Raw genomic sequence first — 23,005 nt, forward strand, 5'->3', positions numbered from 1 at the left:
CAAATGTCTCCGCCCCCATCAACACCTGATGCCCTTACTGTCTTTTCTTTCTGTTTTAGCACTCACCAGGCATTAGTGAACAGCCAGGTTGTTGAGAGCAGGGGTTGGTTCTGAATTGCTTTGCACAATGCTTTGCACTTCATAGATACTTACTAGATGTTGCTTTAATTGTGACCCAGTTCTGATTTTTCTTTCTGAAAGTTTTCCCCTGTGTCAGGGCACAAAATCAGCAGATATAGAAAATGGCTCATTCCCTCACAACACAACAGAGATCTGGCAGCCTGGAATGTGGCCCCCTCTGTCAGCAGGGCATCCTCTGCTGCTGTCAATAATGGAGAAACTGTGACTCAATGAGCACAGAGCCAGCACCTGAGTCACTCCCAGCAAGTCATAAGTTGTCTTTGTTCTTTTTGGAAGTCTTAGCCCCGTTCTTGCCAGACCAATTCTCTCCTGCTCTGCAAGTACACTTGAATGATTAGACCACAGAAAAATCACCCAAGGGTTCTCAAATGGCAGCCCAGACGACCTTTGGAAATATGAATTTCCATGATGTAATTTTCTTACATGCATATTGATGTATATTCTAAAGAGTACAGTAGACAAGCAGAATCCTGTATTTCACAAATGCATAAAAGATGACAGTAAGACAGAAAGTGAGAAATGCCCTTTGAGCATGGGGAAAGGTAATCTTTGTTGATGACCGCTTGAAGGGTGTGATTTTGCGATGACTATTATAGGTCAGAGCTTATAGGCCGGCATCCAAGGGGCTCTTCATTCCCGGCAAAGTTGTTTCAGCTGCAGCTTGGATTTGCTGCTGCAAGGTAGGCAGTGATGTTTGGTTCTTAGCCTTGGGATCCAAATATCCAGGAAAGATTAAGAGAGGAAAGGCCTGTCTTTCCGCTAAGTCAAAACAATAAAATTTAAAAACCAAAGTCTTCAGCTATCTTTTCTCTTTCTCATTTTCTATGAAAGGAAGCATATGAAGATATTGCGGTAAGGTCAAAAAGGCTCAAAGTCAGCCAACATCAAGACTTGAAATAAGAGCCACAGACTGTTGTTTTTTTCTGCTGTATGAAATATGATTATCATCATTCTTGATAAAATAATGTTATAAGGACACAATATTGTAATGAGTAAAAATAAGTACTATTACCAGGCAGTGTATGTAGCACATAATCAACTACAAAAGCGAGATTATGAGAAATATGGCTGTTGAGCGTTCTGGCTTGAACACTGAAATAAGGCTCACTTTCTTCTTAGGCTTCCTATGAGCCTCATAGGAGTCTTCCTAAAAAAAATTCACTACTGGGTATCTACCCAGAGGAAAATAAGTCATTATACAAAAAAGATATTTGCATATGCATGTTTATAGCAGCACAATTCGCAAGTGCAGAAACGTGGAACCAACCCAAATGCCCATCAATCAACGAGTGGATGAAGAAACTGTGGTATATATATATACTATATATATCATATATATATAGTGTATATATATGATATATATGATATATAAAGCATATATATGCTATATATGATATATATGATATATAAAGCATATATATGCTTTATATATGCTATATATATCATATATAAAGCATATATATGGTATATATATCATATATAAAGCATATATATGGTATATATACCATATGTAAAGCATATATGGTATATATACCATATGTAAAGCATATATATGGTATATATACCATATATGAAGCATATATATGGTATATATACCATATATGAAGCATATATATGGTATATATACCATATATGAAGCATATATATGGTATATATACCATATATGAAGCATATATATGGTATATATACCATATATGAAGCATATATATGGTATATATACCATATATGAAGCATATATATGGTATATATATCATATATGAAGCATATATATGGTATATATATCATATATGAAGCATATATATGGTATATATATCATATATGAAGCATACATATGGTATATGTATCATATATAAAGCATATATAAAGCATATATGTAGCATATATAAAGCATATATATATATATATATGATGGACTACTACTCAGCCATGAAAAGGAATGAATTAATGGCATTCGCAGTAACCCAGATGAGATTGGAGATGAGCATTCTAAGTGAATTGACTCAGGAATGGAAAACCAAACACCATATGTCCTCACTCATAAGTAGGAGCTAAGCTATGAGGATGCAAAGGCATAAGAATGACACAGTGGACTTTGGGGACTCAGGGGGAAAGGGTGGGAAGTGGATAAAAGTCTACAAATAGGGTACAGTGTATACTGCTCAGGTGATGGGTGCACAAAAATCTCACAAATCACCACTAAAGAACTTATGTAACCAAACACCACCTGTTCCCCAATAACCTATGGGAAAATTTTTTTTTTTTTAATTCACAACTCCATTCAGTTTGGATAGTTTTTCATCAGAAGTGCCCACTCTAAATTTTCTATTCTAGTTTTTCAAACTTTTAAAAATGTGATACACAGTAAAAAATACATTTGACATCATGTGCAATATTGCTTATGCATATGCATGCATGCAAATGTATATAACTAGGACAAAAGAAATTATTTTTACCCTTCCTGTTATTCCCTGTTTTCTTCTTTTGTTAAAAGAATGAGGAGAGACCTTGGGTTTCGTTACCTTAGTTTGAAAAACACTATCCCCGTACAATGTCTTTGATTAACCCCATCTTTATCAGAGAAATGGCAAAGAATATGCATTTTTAGAGAGCAGAAGAAAAATTATGGATTTTCCTTTCATATTCGCAATGTGATGTACACGGCTTTTCATGACTTTTCTTGTTATCTAAAAGAAGATTGCACTTTTGCTCCATCTGATTGTCTGTCTCTCTCTTCATTAACCCTTTGTCTCCTTTAACTTAAAGTCTTTTTCGTAAGTTTGTGTGGAACAGTTTTTAGCTATCCTCTTACACACAGACTGTAAGAGAGAATTCTTAGAATTTAAGGATTCAGAGGGATCCTGTGGCTAATGCTGTTCAAGTTTTCTATCTGGAGCTTGAAATCCCACTTAGATTTGTCTAATTATTGGCACTTAGCATTGAAGAGGCCTCATTTGCATAACATCATGCTTTATATTAAACAGCCCGATTTCTCACCTGCTTTTCCTTGTCACTTGTTCTTCTCTGTTAATTTATGTCAAAGAAAAGCTATTTTTCCATGGGATGCTAGTTGGTTACCTCTCCCCATTAAACCCTGTACTGTCTTCATGTAAATGGTTCTATATAATCTGGCTTCTCATTATCCCAAAATTCAGAAGAGAGGACCAGCTCTGAGGTTCCTCTTTTGATCACTGAACCATGACAATCCAGTGCTTGACTGGACAATCCAGTGATTGACTACTATTTGTCAATTGCTGTTCTGGCCTCAACTCACTCTTGAGTCACATTTTTGGGTTATTCCCAACCAGATTTCCTCAATTACAGATCGTTTTCTTCTTCTGCTCTGTGCATATCATTCCCAGATGATTCATCTGTTTTTGTTTAGTCAATTTATTTAAATGTTCATTCTCTACACTGGTATCTTGAGCCATATATTAAACAAGTCAACAATAAGTTTGTTGGTTTATAGTTCACAAAATTAAGTTTCTTTATTCAGTTGAAAAGAACTAGAAAATTCCCCTGATTTCAGTCTTTTTTTTTTTTTCCTTTCTCGGAGACAGGGTCTTGCTCTGTTCCCCAGACTGGATTGCAGTGGTGTGATCTCGGATCTTGGCTCACTGTAACCTCCACCCCCCGGGTTCAAGCAATTCTCCTGCCTCAGCTTCCCAAGTAGCTGGGACTACAGGCAGGCACCACCACACCTGGTTAATTTTTGTATTTTTAGTAGAGACGGGGTTTCACCATGTAGGCCAGGCTAGTCTTGAACTCCTAACCTCAACTGACCCCCCCTGCCCCGCCTCAGCCTCCCAAAGTGCTGGGATTACAGGCGTGATCCACCGCGCCCAGCCTGATTTCAGTCTTTATGCAACTCCTTTAGTTTCCATGATCCTCCCGAAATTTTTGAATCAGAGAAACCATCTGATCATCTAACTAACCTAACCATCTAGAGATTTTCATTTTAGATCGTATAGCTGGACAGCTGGAATTTATATCTGGTTTATCTTACACAATAAGTCAGCAAATATTAAATGCAGTGTTTGTGTAAGGTTTTTCAGTTTGGCAGATAGATAATACTGTTATTTATAGCTTTTACTTATTAGGCTCCAATTGCATCTGCCAAGTGTTGCGCTCAGTCCTGTACACGCTACCTCATTTGGGTAAAGTGGAAGACCTGGTTTGGATAAGGAAGGAATATGAAAGATTGCTGAGGGTACAGACTGGAAGATGGTAAATGCTAAATGAGTTACATAGAATATAAATGGTTTCAGAATGTAAAGGAAAATGTCAGTCACTGTGGTCTTTGAGAAGAACGGGTGCTAGCATTTATTAAGCAACTACTATGTGTCAATCGCTAAGTATGTTATGTGATGCTCATAAAAATCTTATGAGGTCAGGATTAGTTCCATGTTAGGTGAGGAAACTGAGGCTCTGCTAGATTGTTAATTGTCCAAGGTCATACAGTGGAACAATAGGGGTCTAGAATTCAGATCCAGATATGTATGATTCCAGAATGCCTGTGCTTGCTGGCTTCGACACTTAACTAGCTGTGTGATCTTGACTACTTAAGCTTAAAACTTAATCTCTGAATCTCCATTCATTCATTCAGTGGTACTTACTGAGCATCTAGTACCCTTCCAGCTTGTGCTGGGCGTTGATGACATGGTGGTAAACAGGGTATATATTTCCTGACTTTCATGGCACCTTACTGTTATGGGAGATGGATATTAAGCAAACAATATATGAATCATTTAATTTCAGTTGTAATTAGTGCTATGAAAAAGTACAGGATAACATATGGCATACAAAAGGAGACTGACTCGATCAGTGATGTTTTAGCTGAGACCTAGAACTTTAGTAGGAACTTGCCATAGCAATAAGAGAGTTGGGGAAGAGCATTCTAGGCAGAGGAGGCAATAGCATGTGCAAAGGTCCTGAGGTGAGAAAGGGCTTGAAATGTTTAAAGCAGTGACTCTCCCTTTCACAATAAATAATTTCTCTTGTCTCTTTTACTGTTCCAAAATAAAATTCATAGACATTAAATATAACCTATCTTCACATATCATTAAACAAAGAACACTAAATAGAGAAATTACAATGTTCTCTAGTGTAATACAAAGGAGAACTAAAAGGAAAGTAATTTATAGTCAAATAATTTATTCCAATATGTATATAAATGTAAAAACAACCTCTAATCATTTCATCAACCAGAAGTTCCCCTACAAGTATCAAGAATGTCTCCTAGGGATGGCACTGCCCCTACTAAGCTCCATTGCTTTGGATAACAGAAAAAAGAATAGTATAGTTGGAGCTTGGTGAGTTAAAAGGACAGTAAGAATTCAGGAGGAGGGAGGAGTAGACAGAGGCCACAGGATGCAACCAACATTTTGTGAGTCTGGGTAAGGAATTTGAACTTATCCTAAGAGCAAGGTAAACTTTCTGCAATTTCTGCTTCAGGACACCATTATAAAGTCATGTCACTCTGCATTTGTCTCTGTTGTGTTCACAGTGGTGATCTACTAAGATAATAAACACATGATTGCATTATGCAAATAAATGTAAATTATCTTGTCCTCCTTTTCCCATGTGCTCAATGGCAAACAGAACTCGCTCAAGCAAACAAAAGTAAACAAGGAATCAGGCTTCCTTTGAGCGCCATGAATAGGTAACACTCCCTCTCAGAGACTCAAGAAACACAGCATGGCAGGGAAATGGTGCACCCACGCGAAAGCTAAACCTGTCTCCCTAATGCTCAGGGTAAGCTGTGAGTCAACAAGACTCAAACATCTATAGAGAAAACTGAGTTCCAGATTGATTTTAAAGCTGGGAGAGAGAAGTGGGATACTCCTGTGGTTAAAAACACCGTAGCACTTCTGAGTAAAACCATAGCACTTCTGAGCCAGGAATGCTGCAATGGTAAAAATCATTTTTGTGAAATTTCTTAATGCCCAATGTATCCTAGCTGATTCCTGGAAAAATTATCTCTATGGGGCAGATCATCTTGATTAAAGATTGAGTGCTGGTAGAGCTTTCATTATTATTTGCTAAATGGCACTTAAATATTTTCAAGTCTTCCCTGTGATTTTGTATTACAGTGACTATTCAGTTGCATGAGAGGTGTTCTTTCTTTTTATTGCTGTTAAAAATTTGCTGAAATAGGCTGGGCGCAGTGGCTCACGCCTGTAATCCCAGCACTTTGGGAGGCCGAGGCAGGTGGATCACAAGGTCAGGAGTTCAAGACCAGCCTGGCCAAGATGGTGAAACTCCGTCTCTACTAAAAATACAAAAATTAGCTGGGCATGTTGGTGGATGCCTGTAATCCCAGCTAGTAGGGAGGCTGAAGCAGAGAATTGCTTGAACCCGGGAGGTGGAGGTTTCAGTGAACAGAGATCGCACCACTGCACTCCAGCCTGGGTGACAGAGCGAGACTCCTTCTCAAACAAACAAACAAACAAAAAATTTGCTGAAATAGGCCGGTAGCAGTGGCTCACACCTGTAATCCCAGCACTTTGGGATGCCAAAGTGGGTGGATTGCTTAAGGTTAGGAGTTTGAAACCAGCCTGTCCAACATGGCGAAACCCTGTCTCTACTTAAAAAAAAAATACAAAAATTAGCTGGGTGTGGTGGTGTGTGCCTGTAATCCCAGCTACTTGGGAGGTTGAGGCAGGAGAATCGCTTGAACCTGGGAGGTGGAGGTTGCAGTGAGCCAAGATCACACCATTGCACTCCAGCCAGGTGAACAGAGCAAGACTCTTTCTCAAAAAAAAAAAAAAAATCTGCTGAAATACATGTTGCCTTCTTCCTTCTTTGATTCCCCATCCCCTGCCTCTCATTTCCTGAAAGATGAATACAGGTAGTTTTCTCTTTCTTTTTTCCACCCAGTACTCATCTGGTTAAGTCCAATTTGAATGCCCTTCAGAACAAGACCTTTATCTGAAGGTTTAGTGGATTGTGTTTTCCTAATGGTGTAGTCATCTTAAGGCATTGACAAGGAATGCTCTTTTTTTTCTTCTTTGCATCATCTTTTGTTGATTTTTTTAATTACAAAGTGACTCTTTACATTGATCATGGCTGCAGAAAGAAACTCTATGTATTAGTGATCTATTGCTGTGTAACAAATTACTTTAAAACTTAGTGGCTTAAAGCAACAAATATATATAATGTCCATTTTTGTGGGTCAGGAATTTGAGTTTTATGTGAGTGCTGTTGGCTAAGAGTCTTGCATAAAGTTGCAGTCAATATGTCATTTAGGAGGCCAGTCATCTGAAGGCTTGACTGGAGCTGGTGCATCTGTTTCCAAGATGGTGTCCTCACAGGACTGTTGGCAGGAGTCTCCGGCCCTGGCTGACGATTGGCAGGAGGGTTCAGTTCCTCGCTGTGGAGCTCTTCGTGGGGCATGGTTGAGAATTCATTTTCAACGCATAGAGGCTGCTTTCCTCAGAGCCACCGATCCAAGAGAGAGAGCAGAGGAGTTCCCATTACGATTTTGACATCTAGTCTCAGAAACCCAAGCTTTTACTTTCACCATATTCTATTTGTTAGAAGGGAGTCACTAAGCCTGGCCCACACTCAAGTAGAGAGGAATTCGGCTGTACACTTTGGAGGGAGGCATTTTAAAGATTTTGTCCATGTCTGTTTAAACCATCACACTCTTCTAAATTAAAACAAGGCCTTCTGGCTGTGCATTGCAAAGAGGGTGATGCTCTCATCCACCGAAATGATTGCCAAGCAGTATGACGTCTACAGTGCTGAATAATGAAGGGCTCTTGTGAAGAGTTGGCTTACCCTGCCTGTTTTCACCACTTATGTTTGTTTTTCTCTCCTGTATTCTTTTAAATCATCCAAATGACAGATGTAGGTTTTTAGAGGGAAACGCAAAATGTAGCTGTAGGCACCTTTAAAAACAGTAGCAATTATTGGGAAAAATGTTTTTGAAGACTACTAATACCTTTTGTGTTCCTGTTTCTGAGATTAGTCATAATTAGAACAAAATCCATTTTCAAATCAAAAACAAAGAACAAGAGAAAAAAAGCCATTGACAAATTAAAATTACCATTAAATTATGTTCCTACCCTTTATAATTAGTAGAATATGACTGTTACAGTAATAATAAGCCATAACTAGTGTTTTGTCTTGTTTTTGCCATGGAAGCTAGTATCATTGTTTCTGTAAATAAAAAAATTTTAAAACCTTAATTGGAAAGTCTATTAGTCAGTTTGAACAAATATTTGATAAATCAGTGGCTGATTAATCCTACCGCATTAGTGTGTGACGCATGTCATTCAATACCCAGATAGAGTATACTTTCTTGAATTGGCCTTTAATGATTTCTTTCTGTTCATCCTTTCTTACAATGAGGCTACATTATCCCCCAAAACAAATTTTAATGCACATTTTTCTTTTATTCCTCATAATACATGAAATACAATGGTTATTTCATAAGTCATAACTAGTTTATAGTGTTGATAACCTCTTGGCTAGCTTTTTGACTGCCATTTCTCATTCACACCTTGAGCCCTGATAAAATCAAAAGCCCATGTGGATATTGTGCAACAATCCTGAGACATCATGGTAATAGCAGATTACTGCCATGTGAACAATGTAAGCATTTTCTTTCAAGTCGTCGTCGTGTAATTTAGCCAGAAAATCATGGCAAGTTTTCTAAGAAGGAGATTTGGTTATACTAGATAATAAAAGAGAGAGAGAGAAAGAAACTCCCTTTTTAAAAATGTAGGAATGCATTTTGTCATTTTCTAAATTTTCAAGCTTTGAACATAAGTAAAATGGAAATATAATGTAGTTTATATGATAAAACTAAATTTGTTTGTATTAGCTGTGATAAACCATTTTTGGTGAATTTTTTGACATGGCTTTCAAAGCCGTGACTGTAATAAGTTAATTATCAAAATATATTTTTAGGGGAGGGTGAAAACATGCAGAGAAAAGATATATTCATTAATCCTTTCTATTTTCATTGTTCTAGATTTGACTTTGGCATTAAATTACTACGTAAATATAGCGAAGTAGTTTGACTTTCCTGAACTTCTTTGCTAGTTTGGAAAAACATGATGAGTATCCTTGATTTTGGATGTGTTTATCGTTTTTTTTTTTTAATTTTATGTTAACTTCTGGGATACATGTGCTGAAAGTGCAGGTTTGTTACATAGGTATACATGTGCCATGGTGGTTTGCTGCACCTATTGACCCGTCATCCAGGTTTTAATCCCCCCATGCATTAGATATTTGTCCTAATGCTCTCCGTCCCCTTTTGCCCAACCGCCTGACAGCCCCTGGTGTGTGATGTTCCCCTCCCTGTTTCCATGTGTTCTCATTATTAAACTCCCACTTATGAGGGAGAATATAGTAATGGGTCTTTCATGCTGATCATGAAGGGCTGTTGGTCATAACACATTTTGTTTTAAATTCTGTAGACCCTGACCTTATCCCAATGCCTGGACACAGCTCACTTTTCCAAGAGTGGAGAGCATCATATCATTTTCCAATTCTGCAAGGAATGAAGACCAAGCTCCAATTTAAATATTATCAACTGGTTGACTATTCATGCTGAACCTGAAATGTTCATTTTTAAGCTATAGAACTTGGTTCCTTTTCCCACTAATTTTGAATACTTTATAATTTTCTTAATAGTCAATAGTGGAAATAATATAATAGCTCTTAAGAAGGAATGATCAAAATTTTGTAGCAGAAAGTAATAGATTGGCATTTGGTCTAACGTTCTTATGTACCAGTGAGGTCATAGTGTCAGCAGCAAAACTGGGTGAACAAAAAGCCCGGATTCCTGATGCCTGATTTAGTGCCCATTTTCTCCTGCCACTCACCTGCAGTTGTGAATGGTCAACCTGCAGACTACAATAGGCTGGTGTGCACTGATGAACTTTGCACCTCATCTTCTTCTCTCTCTCTCCACCCTTCTCTTTTTAACTTCCACCTTCCTACTTCTCCTCTTCCCTTCCTACTGCACTTCCTCCCTCTCGCTGCCCAAATTTAGGTGAGTCTGTGGTCAAAATACCAAAGGACCCTCTACCTATACTGTCTTGTCTGATAGAGACTAATAGGAAGACCTGAAGTGCTAACCCCTTTGCCTTGATCTTGCTCTGGTTAGTGGATTCCTTTGACCATTGAGTGGCCTCACTTAATGATTCAACCTGTTTTCCTCTGGCTTTTCTGTGGAAATAGCACAGGGTTTACCAGTAGAGCTAGGCTCTATAGGACTCCAGGCTGCCTTAACCAATGTATTGCCTTGTAGCGCCCGGAAGGAGCAGATCCAGGTTTTGTGGAACCTGAAGCTTACGACTTGGGGTTCCTTTTGAAGAAAAAGAATATGAAGTCCAAACATAAAATTAAGTAGGAGGTACTGAAGGTGGTCTTTACAAGTTAGTGTCTCTCCATAGTCTGGCACACAAAGCTTGTCATGCTCTGGCCTAGACTAGCCTTATATTCTATTGCCTGTGAAACAACCTGAAACTGCCAAAGCCATACCAAACCATTTCTGGTCCCCCAGGCATGCTCTATTGTCTCTCACCTGCAAGCCTTTGCGCATGCACGTTCGTCTGCCACCGTGCGCATCTGTCACTTCTTTAGCAGATAATGCCTGTTCTTCAAGACGTCATTTCGGGCTCAGCCATATTGGGAAGCCTTCTGCAGTCCCCACAGGTGCCTCAGTTCCGTACTTTCATATTCTGCTGTAGCTGTTTTCACATTGCATTATAACTACTTGTTACCTGTCTCTCTTTCCTACTCCATGACGACCTGCTACATGCAGGAGGGGTGCTTTTGACTCTGGATTCCCAGTGGCTGATGTTGGGACTGGGCTAGGCAGTTTGTGTTGTTCGCCTTCTCCAGGCTTTAGCTTTGTGGTGCTAGGTGTCCAGACCCCTTTGCCCTCTGCTCTTTGGCAAGGTCAGCCCAGTGGAAAGCATTGAGGAAGATTGGAGGGTACGAAGAAGGGCAAACCCCACCCCTGCCTCCTCTGCAACTCTAGTTGTAGCCACCACCCCTCTGCTCCCCTGCTTCTAGTAGACAATCTCCCCTTCTGTTTCTAGATCCTACCAGAAGCCCCTGAGCTCTGGGCTTCAGTCACATTTTTTTTTTCTCATTGTCTCTACTCTCCTACAGGTAATAGTGGCTCCGTGTTCTTGCCAATTTGTAAGTTACATCTTTGCTTGGTTTCTAAGCTTTTCCATCATCCATGTTACCAAGTCTCTGTATTAAATTCCAAATTTCCTCTCTCTGAAAGATCTAGAGTGGTTTATATTTACCTGGCTGAGCCCTGAATTATAAAGTCACAGTAGATGGCCAGTTGTTATATGAAAAAGACAATAGGAAGAGGGACCTTTAGCAATCATTTGCAAGGCTCATTTACATATAAAACAACTACGTATTTTCCATCCCTGTCCATCTTAGCATAAAGCATGGAGCCCCAGAAACTGGTACTAGTCCTACAGACCAAACATGCAGAAAGAGCAGAGCTTAACAAAATGCATACAGTACTTATTGAATTGAGTCCAATTAATCTGCCTTCTTGTAACTAGGTGCTAGGTCCAGTACCTTGCTCTTAGTAGGCATTCACACAAACATTGAGTGAAGAACAGACTGTACTTGCAATCCATCACCAGTATATCCCAGGCAACAGACAATATAATAACACAGCAAGCCTTGATCTATAATCTCTGTGACTTTTTGGTACAATTACAATGGAATCATTCCCCAGGCCTTGCATAGCTTCCTGGGCATAAATCCTGGGAGTTCCTCAGAATGTCTGGGGATGAGGAAGGAGTGACTGTGCTCCACAAACAGCAGAAACTCCAGGCTGGAGTGCGTGATGTGGTCAGGGGGGCCATAAAAATGAATAAAATCTCCCAACTCAGAGGCCAACAGGCCAAAGAAAATAGGAAACAGACAACCAAGGGCCAACCCCTGGACATGTTAGTGTGAGCAGGATAAATCCTCTTAAAATGAATTCCAAATCCTGCTCAGGGCAGACAGCAAGTATACAAATTGAGGAAAGCAGCTGAGGAAATGTGGTGATAAACACAGGGCTGACTGCTGAGTGCAAGGCCAGAGAAAGTGTGCAGACACATTTGGCAGGAGGTTTGGGAAGCCATAACTATAGCAAGCAAGACAAGAAAGAGCCTTCAGGTCCAGCTTAGGATGGAGAGGCGGGGAGGGCAGTGGTTGAGCACAGAGGCTTCTGTGCCAATCTGCCTGGGTTGAGATTTTGGCTCTGTTATTTCCTAGCTAAGGACAAGTGACTTACCATCTCAGGATCCAGCTCTCTTTCAGGGTTGATAGCAGTGCCTGCCCTCTTGGCTCATGTGAAAACAACATGAGTTTGTTCATGTGAAGCAGCTGGCATCCGAAACCTAGTGAGATAATTTATAGGCAGTGCTGATACACTCTCAGGCACGTTTTTGATTTGTCAAAGTCTGCAATCAAATTTTGTATTCCATTCATTCATCCATTGCTTTAACAGATATTTCTTGAGTGCTTAATGTGTGACAGGCACTTGGAATAGAATGAAGATCTAAAACAAGCAAGTCCCTGATTTTGTGGGCCAGAAAACAAAAATATTGATGAGTCAGTGTTAGGTTAGTGGTGAGGGAGAATCAGGCAACCTGAAGTGGTTTCTAATGAGACTCTGATGAATGAATGAATATGACAAATGTACCGCTCTGATGGAGGATGTTGTAAAATGAGCGAGGCTATGCATCTGTGGGAGCAGGGTGTATATGAGAAATCTCTGTATGTTTTACTCAGTTTTACTGTGAACCCAAAACTGCTCTAAAAGATAGTCATTAGAAAAAGAGAGAGAGAGAAGGAGTAGGAGGAGATGGAGGGAGGGGACTTCTTTCTCATGATCCTAAATATTATTTTGGTTACGCTACAGAAAACTAAGGGTATTTTAATCTTGGCTAAATCGTATTTTTGCTAAGTTAGATCTAATTTATATGAGCTGTGCTCATTTTAAAAATTGCAGTACCTCAAACTTCATTGGAGCCAATTATATTCATCTCTAAAAGGCACTAGTAGTTGATATCACCACCACAGAAGGAACTTGTTAGAAAAAGCAGTGTTTACATAACTGAGGAGTATAAAAATGAAGCTTCAGCCTAAGGAATTTTGTCTGTTGATTTTTCAAAGATATGCTTGCTTATAATGGGCAGCTGAACTATTCACAATAGCAAAGACATGGAACCAACCCAAATGGCCATCAGTGATAGACTAAAGCAAATGTGGTGCGTGTACACCATGGAACACTATGCAACCATAAAAAGGAATGAGATCATGTACTTTGCAGGGACATGGATGAAGCTGGAAGCCATCATCCTCAGCAAACTAACACAAGAACAGAAAACCAAACACCACATATTCTCACTCATAAGTGGGAGCAATGAGAACACAGGGACACAGGGAGGGGAACAACACATACTGGGACCTGTCGGGAGGAGGGGCAACGGGAGGAAGAGCATCAGGACAAATAGCTAATGTGTGCGGGGCTTAAAACCTAGGTGATGGGTTGATAGGTGCAGCAAACCACCATGGCACACATTTACCTGTGTAGCAAACCTGCACGTTCTGCACGTGTAGCCCAGAACTTAAAAGTAAAATAAATTAAAAAATAATAATAATGGGCAGTTGAATATTAGTCTAGGCATTGAATTCATTTAGTCTTCCAGTATTTATTGAGCCACGTAAGAGTGGCCATGGACTGATGCTAGAGAGGTAAGTAAGGCACGGCTCCAGCAGTCAAGAGTTCTATAGTTTTGGGGCCATGTGGGCACGAGAATAGGTAATGCAGTGGAATACGCAGTACCAAAGGAGCGCAGTTACTGAGAAAGCAAAGAATTCTTTCACTCATTTATTCTTTCATTTGTTCATTCACTCAACAAATATTTGTGAGTTATATATTATGTGGAAGACATGATATTTATACATTGGGGATATAACCATGGAATAAGATAAATATTCCTTGCTCTCTTGAGTCTGTCATGGTTCTGCCTACTATGGTTATAGAGAAGTTTTGAGTTGGGTCTTAAAGAATGAGGAGAAGTTATGGAGGCAGACAAGGTAAAGGGCATTTCAAAAGAAGGAAATTAGCATTTGGGAGTCCCATGAGTCTCCTGTGTCTCAATGTTTTTGTGGAAAGGACACTGGCACTTAGCACTGGTGACCCCATCTCAGCACCAGGTGGCCCCTCCTTGGGTCTGTGCAAAAGAGATCTATGATGGGCCATGACTGGGTTCTGTCTGTAAAAAATGACTTTATACCCAGGCTCCACTGCCCTCAGGCATCTCATGGAAAGTCACAAGCTGATGTTTTAGGACACTTGATTTCCCTCCTTTTAATTAGGTCCTACCAGGCTTATCAAAAATACATCCAGGTCTATTTTTAGAGATCTGAAGTCTCTATGCTTAGCCTTTGATCTCAGTCCTCATCTAAGGTACTTAAATACTAATTTTTAACAAGATTGCTTCACTCCAAAAAATGGCCTACAACCAAGTTCAGTTGTCATGGACATGAACATTCCTTCAGTATGAGAACCACAAGTGGATATGTGGGCAAATATTAATGTATTCACCTAAATGTAGTTTGTAATATAATAACTTGAAGAATAATAAAATCAGCCAGGCATGGTGGCTCATATCTGTAATCCCAGCACTTTGGAAGGTTAAGGTGGGTGGATCATTTGAGGTTAGGAGTTCGAGACCAGCCTGGCCAAAATGGTGAAACCTTGTCTCTACTAAAAATATAAAAATTAGCCAAGCATAGTGTCACACACCTGTAATCCCAGACACTCAGGAGGCTGAGGCAAGAGAATTGCCTGAACCCAGGAGGCGGAGGTTGCAGTGAGCTGAGATTATGCCACTACAATCCACCCTGGATGACAGAGTGAGTGAGACTCTGTCTCAAAAAAAAAAAAATAAATAAATAAAATAAAATAAAATAAAATCTAAAATTTCTTGTTAATATATAATTGTGCCTTTAGGCATTTTCCTTTTTTCTTTTCTAAGGCATTTCAAGGGCTGAAATTTTTTTTTTAATATTTTTGTGAGTCTCGTTCTCTCTTCTTACCTCGACATATGTTACAGATAATATCTGATTCCATTTATTTTTCTCTGTATAATGAGAAAATTAAAACAACCAGATTTTCTATTCCCAATCTTCTCCACCTCGTGCTTTCATTATGAATAGGCAAAAAACAAGTCAGGAAACTATTATTAGGGGATTAGTCCCAAGAATACTTTCCCAGATATCCTCTTCTGCCTGATCCACTTCTTCTTGTGGAGAATTAAGCATTAGGAGCCATCCTGTTAAAGATGATCCTGCACCGTGAGGTCGTGAGAGGCCACTGAGTCACCACGCTCTTAATCAGGAACAGCCTGGTATTAGTCATCAGTATATTTTGTTATGTTGTAGTTCTTTCAAAATTAGTTGTTCCCTGTTGGCAAAGTGACTCCAGTTCAAACAGAAGAAGAGGGATTCTCGGCTAAATTCCCGGATGCACACTGGGGCATAAGCACTGACAAGTGAAGTAGCGCCTCTCAGCTAAAAACTACAAACTCCAATTAGCTACTAAACTAATACCCAGTAGGCTTCCACAGCATGGTTTTCTGTCTGAACAACTTGATTAGCAATTCAGCATTAAATATTGGTGAGTCAGAGTTAGCTGTGTGCTTTTAAAACTCAAATGAGGTGGTATTTTTATTTTTGAGAAATTGTTGTTTTCCTTATGGGCTCCTAAGAGAAGAACCAAGCACTGAACAGAAAGTCACAGGCATGGTGGTTTGTGCCCTGGGCTGTCATGGAAGTACTGGTCTTTTGTAAGCTCAGATAGCACCATCAAGGTGACATGCAATAGGATTGGGTGTTTGGGAATTCTAGCAATGAGTAGACCAACCTGGATGACACCTAGTAAAGAAGAAGAGCTTTTTAAAAGAGATGCCAGGCTATGTCTTGACTACAAGAGATCATTACTGGGAGCACAAAAGATACCAAAGCTGCAGATTAGGAACAACCATTATATGTGCAGTGTAAAAACAAAAAAACCCAAACCTGTTAGTTCCTCACTGGAGTCTTCTTTACCAATGATTTCCAGAACAAATACTACGTCAACGCTTTTCTTTCTGGAAGTTATAAAGTAATATGTTAAAAGTGATTATTTTCAAGTGCTAGCATCTTGCTTGTTACATCTAATTTGTTGACAGTGAATATGCATTATATTTAAAGTAAACAAATAGTTATTTGTAATTTTAAAAAATTGCAAGGCCTTTCCATGCCTGCTACCTGTCAAATTGGCTATTTTTCATTTATTGATGTTTCCTTCTAGGCTTTGCCAATTCAACACAATTTCTCAGTAGGTATAATTAAACAGAGATGCTGTTTTGCATGCTGCTATTTCAAAGCATTGTTGTACACAAAAAACAGACAGCAAAGATCTTCTATGATGTAAGCCAGGGTAACCCAGACCTCAGTCTAATGCAACCCTATCTTGGGCCTCAATATAGGCACTCTCACCTTTCAAGTGATCTTGTGATAGGACCTGTTTAGATAATGAGGTGTCAGAGTATATGTTTCTTTGTTGTTTGCCTGTGAAAATGTATAGTTTGTTAATAGCACTGTAAATTATAAGAGGTCTGCTCCATGGAAAAGAAACACGAATAGATTTAGATTTTTATGGGGCTGAATCAGCCAAATCAAACACAGGCTTTTCTGAAGCTTCCAAGTTTTAATGGAAACTCACGCTCTTCAGAATGTTGCTGCCTAATTATAATTCATGCCTTTTGCAGATACATTACAGGGTGGACCAAAAGGAAAATGTTAGACGTGTTCACTTGTGATTTCTATTGTGTTACTTGTGGAGTGCCAGCTGCATAAGTCCAGTGGCCTGGTGCGTGCAAAGACAAGGACCAGTTCTTGGCAGGCTGTGTGACTTCAGTAGGAAGGACAAAGAGAGACTGGCAGAATAGCAAATACAGACCACACATTCAAATACAGAACCAGACTTCAACATGTGATTCTACATATGCTACCAGTGTCAGAATTTAATTTAAAGGTCCCATGGTACTCATAACCCCAAACGAACCCACTTGATTGTCTTCATCAGAGAAGCACTTTTGAACTCCAGAAAAATGGAACTACCAAGATTTTCTTTTAAAAAGAACTTTAAACATTTTTAAAAATTATTTTAAACAGGTCTAACTGGTATCAAAGGAGAAAAAGGAAATCCAGGCGTTGGAACCCAAGGTCCAAGAGGCCCCCCTGGACCAGCAGGTAAATCTTCCTTCCTAACAAGAAACTGCAAATGTACATTTTTATATTCAGTTGGCATTGCAAGCGAGGAAAATGGTCATCTTACATCCTAGTATGTAACTTAAATGGCTGTATTTCTTACTTGTTTTATTGGGAGGCTTCTTTGTTAATAATGATCCTCCCAATATACAAGACCAAAAAGTTAGAGCATATTCTGGGATCTTATTGTTTGTGTGAGTTGCGATAGGACAGACTATGCTATAGTGATAAATACATCCCAAATGCTTAGTGGATTTACACAATAAAGCTTTATTTCACAATCACACAAAGTTTCATATGAATAAGGTAGCTCTCTTCCATCTCAGAACCCATGACCTCCATGGTGAATCATGTAGCCTCCAACAGAAAGATAAAGAAGGCACATCGGGCTGGGTGTGGTGGCTCACTCCAGTAAGCCCAGAGTTTTGGGAAGCTGAGGCAAGAGGATCACCTGAGGCCAAGAGTTTGAGACCAGCCTGGGCAATGTGACGAAACCCCATTTCTACAAAAAAAAAAAAATAATAATACAAAAATTTAACCAGGTGTGGTGGCATGTGCTTGTAGTCCCAGCTACTTGAGAGGCTGAAACAGAGGACCACATGAGCTCTGGAGGTTGAGGCTACAGTGAGCCGTGATGGCGCCACTGCCTTCCAGCCTGGGTGACAGAGGGAGACCCTGACTCAAAAAAGAAGGCACGTCAGTCTCAACTTCCTAAACAGAATGAGATGTCACTTCCATTCACATTTTATTGTCTGGAACTAATCACCTAGCCCCAACTGAACTGCAAGGCAGACACAAAATCTACAGAAATACAAGGCTATTTGGTGAGCGCTAGTATTTCCTGCCATGGTAATCTTACTGAATGAGTTCTGTAGAAGTTTTGAGTTTTGTGTATTATGTGCTTTTAGAATGGTCTCCAGATGATCAGGCTTGATATTAGAATTATTATAATTTACAATCTTATTATAATATATATTTATAATGTCAGTCTTAGCCACATTAAGTAAAGTGCTTTACAGATTTTTCTTTCCAATCTAGTAAGGATTTTGGAAACTACTTTTTCTGAGAGAGGTTCCTAACGCAATTCATTTTGAGTGTAAATATTTCTGTTATTAGAGACAATGTGAGGAACTCATATAACATTACACATTACACAGAATGGGTGGTTGGTGAGTGCTGATTGAGGAGCTGAATATATGAGAGCCACCACGCTATTCAAATAGAAGGTGATACTTGTTCCTACTTTTCATTTCAGTTCTAGTTGAGAAATTCCATTATAGTTGAAGAATGCCTTTTCAACACTGTTGGAACCCGGGCCTAAAAACAAGCATACAAGCCAAAAAAAAAAAAAAAAAAAAAAAATGCTGACAAATTTCTTCAATTCACAACAATTTTAATCCTCCTATTTTTACTCAGTCTGAATTCTCAATTAATGTAAACTAGCTTAAAGAAATTTTGGATTAGTATATTGGGTCGAATTTCAAACTTGTCATTGGTTCCCTCCAGGACAATTTCACACTCATACAAATTTACTTTAATTATCTGGGGCCATAAACCGGTACTGAATTACATGGCTATTCTAACTGTTGATGAGGTTGAGCTCTGAGTGTGTTCATGTGTGTCTGTGTGTGTGCACACCCATAGATTGGATTCATACGGAACTGCATTGGGAAACAAAAGCTCCAAAAAGAAAATAAGGTTGATAATGGAATGTTCCTTTCCTTTTAACATCCAAGAGGAAATAGAAAAGATGCATTTTGCTTCCCAGTTTCCTGAGCTGATTAAGAGTATTGACCTCCAGGAGGATAAGTGATTACACTATGATCCTCTGCCTAGGGAATCCAGTCTACGAAAAAGAACTCAATGAGTAGAAAGAGGTTGTCCTAATTGTCCTAAAAGTTGCTTCTTCTAAGAGTTAGTTTACTTCTTGGTTGTCTCAAAACTCACCCTGTTGTGGCAAAAGACCAATGGTTTTCATCTGTGGGTACTTCTTAGGACCTTCAGGGGAGAGTCGGCCTGGCAGCCCTGGGCCCCCTGGCTCTCCTGGACCAAGAGGCCCACCAGGTCATCTGGGGGTTCCTGGACCCCAAGGTCCTTCTGGCCAGCCTGGATATTGTGACCCCTCGTCATGTTCTGCCTATGGTGTGAGAGGTAAGTGTCACAAAAAGCCCCTCTTGTGGGCTTTGATCAATGTTTTACTATGCTTAGTACCAAAATGGGAAGATAGTGCTATGAAAAAAGTTAAATTGGTTATGAATGGGAAGCAGAGCTTGAATGCCTCACTTCCTTAAATTATCCTGAGACATTTTCTATAAAGTGCAAATTGCTATAGAGGCTACTCCCTTAAAAACCTTAAGAGCAAATTCAAAATAACAGCACATCTAAATCTTCCTTGCTTCCCAATGATGACCTACATAGACTTGGCCTCTGACTTCATATTTAGCACATTTGGAGGACATGGTTGAACATTCTTTTGGAGTCTCCATTCTTATGTGACAGCTGTGATGTGGCCAAGACATCCCATAAAATTTTACTCTTGGTTTGGGGAAATGTCAAACTTAGAACTTCTCCCGTAATTAAGAGGGCTCCTTAGATTATTTTCAATGAAATCATGCATACCACTTGCATTTAGGTGCATTTAAGCACCACAACACCAAGGATAGTTGTGATCAGAAACAAAAATCATGCTGTCCTTGCCTTGTCACTAGCTACTGGACTAAAAGAATATGCTTCCTAAAACATCTGCAGTGTGCATGCTGGCGTGCTGTGCAATGGCCCCTTTTCTGACATAGTCATTCTTGGAAGCATCAAGAGAGAGGCTGAGGGACTGCTGTGGGGCCATGAACTTACTAGTTAATGGATTTAAAATTTTCTGCTTCAGTAGAAATTTAACCTTAGTTATCACAGGAATTGGTCAACAAAGTTTCGCTGATGTGTTTTTCTCTGTTCATCTTTTCCCTCCCTATTCTCTCAAATACTCCTATCCTTTATTAAGATCTGATCCCCTACAATGATTACCAGCACTGAAGTGGAAATCCTCCACTCTGGTTATATTGGCCCCGGATATTTGGCTGTGGATACAGAACTGTCCTGTCAACCACCACCACCAAGCCCCTGCCCCTAACAATGGACACCCTGCTTCCCTGCTTCTTCTGCATCGCTGCTTTCCCACTTTCAAACCTCTTGCCCACTCTGCTCCAAACATGATGGAGTGATAACATTGGAACTTAACCAAATCATATATGTCTATTTCAATAGACACTGACTGCTCCATGTCAGCCTGGATAGAGGTATATGATTGTGTGCCAAGAATTTATCCCAGACTCCCCTGTGTGACAGCTCCGTAATAAAGTTACTTAACTGTCCCTCTTCCTCCTTCCTCTCCCCACACAGGATGGATGGGCATCTTTCTCCTTGAACACCCTACTCTCCCTACCTCCCCTGATCACCTCCCCTCCCTGCTCTCCCTTCCTCCCCTGATCACCTCCCCTCCCTGCTCTCCCCTGGTGATGGACTTCTAACATGAGATGGATTTTTAAAATTTCTATTTCTTTTATAATTTTGCTGAGTTTTCAGGGTTTCTTCTGTAAATAAAACATATAATATTTAAATGGTTGGCTATGATTCTAGTTTTCTAACAATTTCTGTAATGTATCTTTCCCTTCGTCTGTTTACTAACTGTCTGAAACCTTATGGGGAAGGTAAAAGGGGCGTGGTGGGTTAGGATATCCACTGCTTTTTACCCAGCAGGATATCTCTGTGTCTCTAAGGGCCCAGGTGAGGGGAGAATATCAATTTATGATTCCTGGGTGCAGCAAGTCCCCACCCCCACTTTTGCTCTTTAGCTCCCCATCCAGATCAGCCAGAGTTCACCCCTGTCCAAGATGAACTGGAAGCCATGGAACTGTGGGGCCCTGGGGTCTGATAGCCTCAGGAGAAATTTGAAGACCAACTGCAAGAACTCTTAAGGAATCTTGTTTGAGAAAATGTTGTTATGTGGTTTGTATGCTACTTTTGGGGGGGATGGGGCTCATTTCAGCGGCCTAAATCTCCTCCTTGGATAATGTTAATATTATTGTTATTATTAACAAAAAATATATATTTTTAAAAAGTTCCCTTAATCTATGACATGGTAGCAATGATTTCCCTTTGGTGTTTTAATGGCATGTCAGATAATTTGTTTTTCCAGAGAAGAGAGCTGAAAGAGGAATCGGGAAAATAAATTGAACTCTGGAATCTTCTCTCTCAAGTCCTAAAATGAACAAACAGATATGATTGTGTTTGAGGGAAATATGTCCCCAGCAGGAAAAGAATTCAAAGAGGTTCAAAGAATATGTCACTTACTCCTACTTGCTGTGGGAATAACCTTGCTGATAAGAAAAAAAGGGACATTATTGGAGAAACTACCTCTTGTTTAATTGATCTGTCCAACTCTGAGATCACTTGGTAACTGGTTTCATGTGTATCCAAAAATCAGCATTTGGATTTAAGCTTTCTGAATTTGGTAGTTTAAGAAACAGATTTAGTTTTTCAGTGGTTTTAACTCATGTGAAATAATAACTTTCCACCAGCTCTGATGCAAAGAGATATAATTTTAATGAACGATGTATCCAGCAGTGTGTTCCAGGGGTTGCCTCTCCTTATCTACAGGGATTACTTTGTACATGCAGATAAGTTTTCACAAACCTATTTCTACTTTCTTTTGTAAGCAAATAAAACTTTAAAACAATGTATGTGGATTCTTTTTCCTGCATTTCTAAGTATCACCTTAAGCTTTTGTAGTCTTAACTGAGTGTCCACCAGAAAGACAACAGTTGTCTTCCTTTAGGTAAGCATTCAAACTTTCATTCACTCGTTTACTCACTCATTCATTCATTCATTCTGAGTGCAGTAGAAAACAGAAGAAGCAGTTGACTTGGGACTAAGAGATTAGCAACATTTTATTATTCATTTATAATCTAGCAGGCAGCAAAGATCCTGCAAATGCATGACCTCTGCTAAATAAATGTTTACCAATAGTTGATTGAGGAGCCCACCTATCTTCTGACATTGAGGAAAGCCTAAAATCCCCTAGAAGGCAGAGCAGAAATGAGGTTGAATCTAATAGACTCTAACCCTTAAACCATACTTTGTCTTTTGCTCACAAAGGAAAAATCTAGGTATTTGAGAAAGATTTGAGTTCTATTATGTGCTAGTTGAAATAGAAACAAAAGAGAACCATAAATTTAATATGTGCTCCTTCTCTGTAGCATCTCCCTAGTAACAGCTAACTTTAAAAAGTAGGGATGGGAACATTTACAACTAGAAGCTGGATTCTTTCTGGATCAGGAAAAGGCTAACACGAAGGATGGTGTCTGTCTGATCACCAGGTTCTCTGACTTTCTGTCCTTCTCATAATCTCCTGATCTTCGGAGATGAAAGAAGACTTCACCTGAAAGATTCAAACAATCTACTTGTGTGCCTTTGGCGGGGTGGGGTGGGGGCAGGGGGCAGGTCTAAACAAATTGGTTTTTTTGGTGTCTTTGCAGGGAATGAAAGAAGACAATGAGCAGATAATCAG

General features: G+C 39.5%; 1 protein-coding gene across 3 annotated transcripts in view; it reads left to right on the top strand.

Moving 5' to 3' along the window:
* The window catches only part of COL14A1 (collagen type XIV alpha 1 chain), a 241,791-nt gene extending 219,617 nt beyond the window's left edge, over positions 1 to 22,174 (top strand). The window contains exons 46-48 of one of the 3 annotated variants that reach the window (XM_054497822.2): positions 17,350 to 17,427; positions 19,441 to 19,596; positions 20,441 to 22,174. In XM_054497822.2, coding sequence (XP_054353797.2) covers positions 17,350 to 17,427; positions 19,441 to 19,596; positions 20,441 to 20,472 — 266 coding nt within the window. In that variant the 3' untranslated portion in view covers positions 20,473 to 22,174. Of the gene's footprint in view, positions 1 to 17,349; positions 17,428 to 19,440 lie in introns of all 3 variants that reach the window. The other 2 variants (XM_054497821.2, XM_063669039.1) reach the window with 2 other exon arrangements.
* The last annotated feature ends 831 nt before the right edge of the window (positions 22,175 to 23,005 follow it).

Source organism: Pongo pygmaeus, chromosome 7, assembly GCF_028885625.2.
Source record: "Pongo pygmaeus isolate AG05252 chromosome 7, NHGRI_mPonPyg2-v2.0_pri, whole genome shotgun sequence".
Lineage (NCBI taxonomy): Eukaryota > Metazoa > Chordata > Mammalia > Primates > Hominidae > Pongo > Pongo pygmaeus.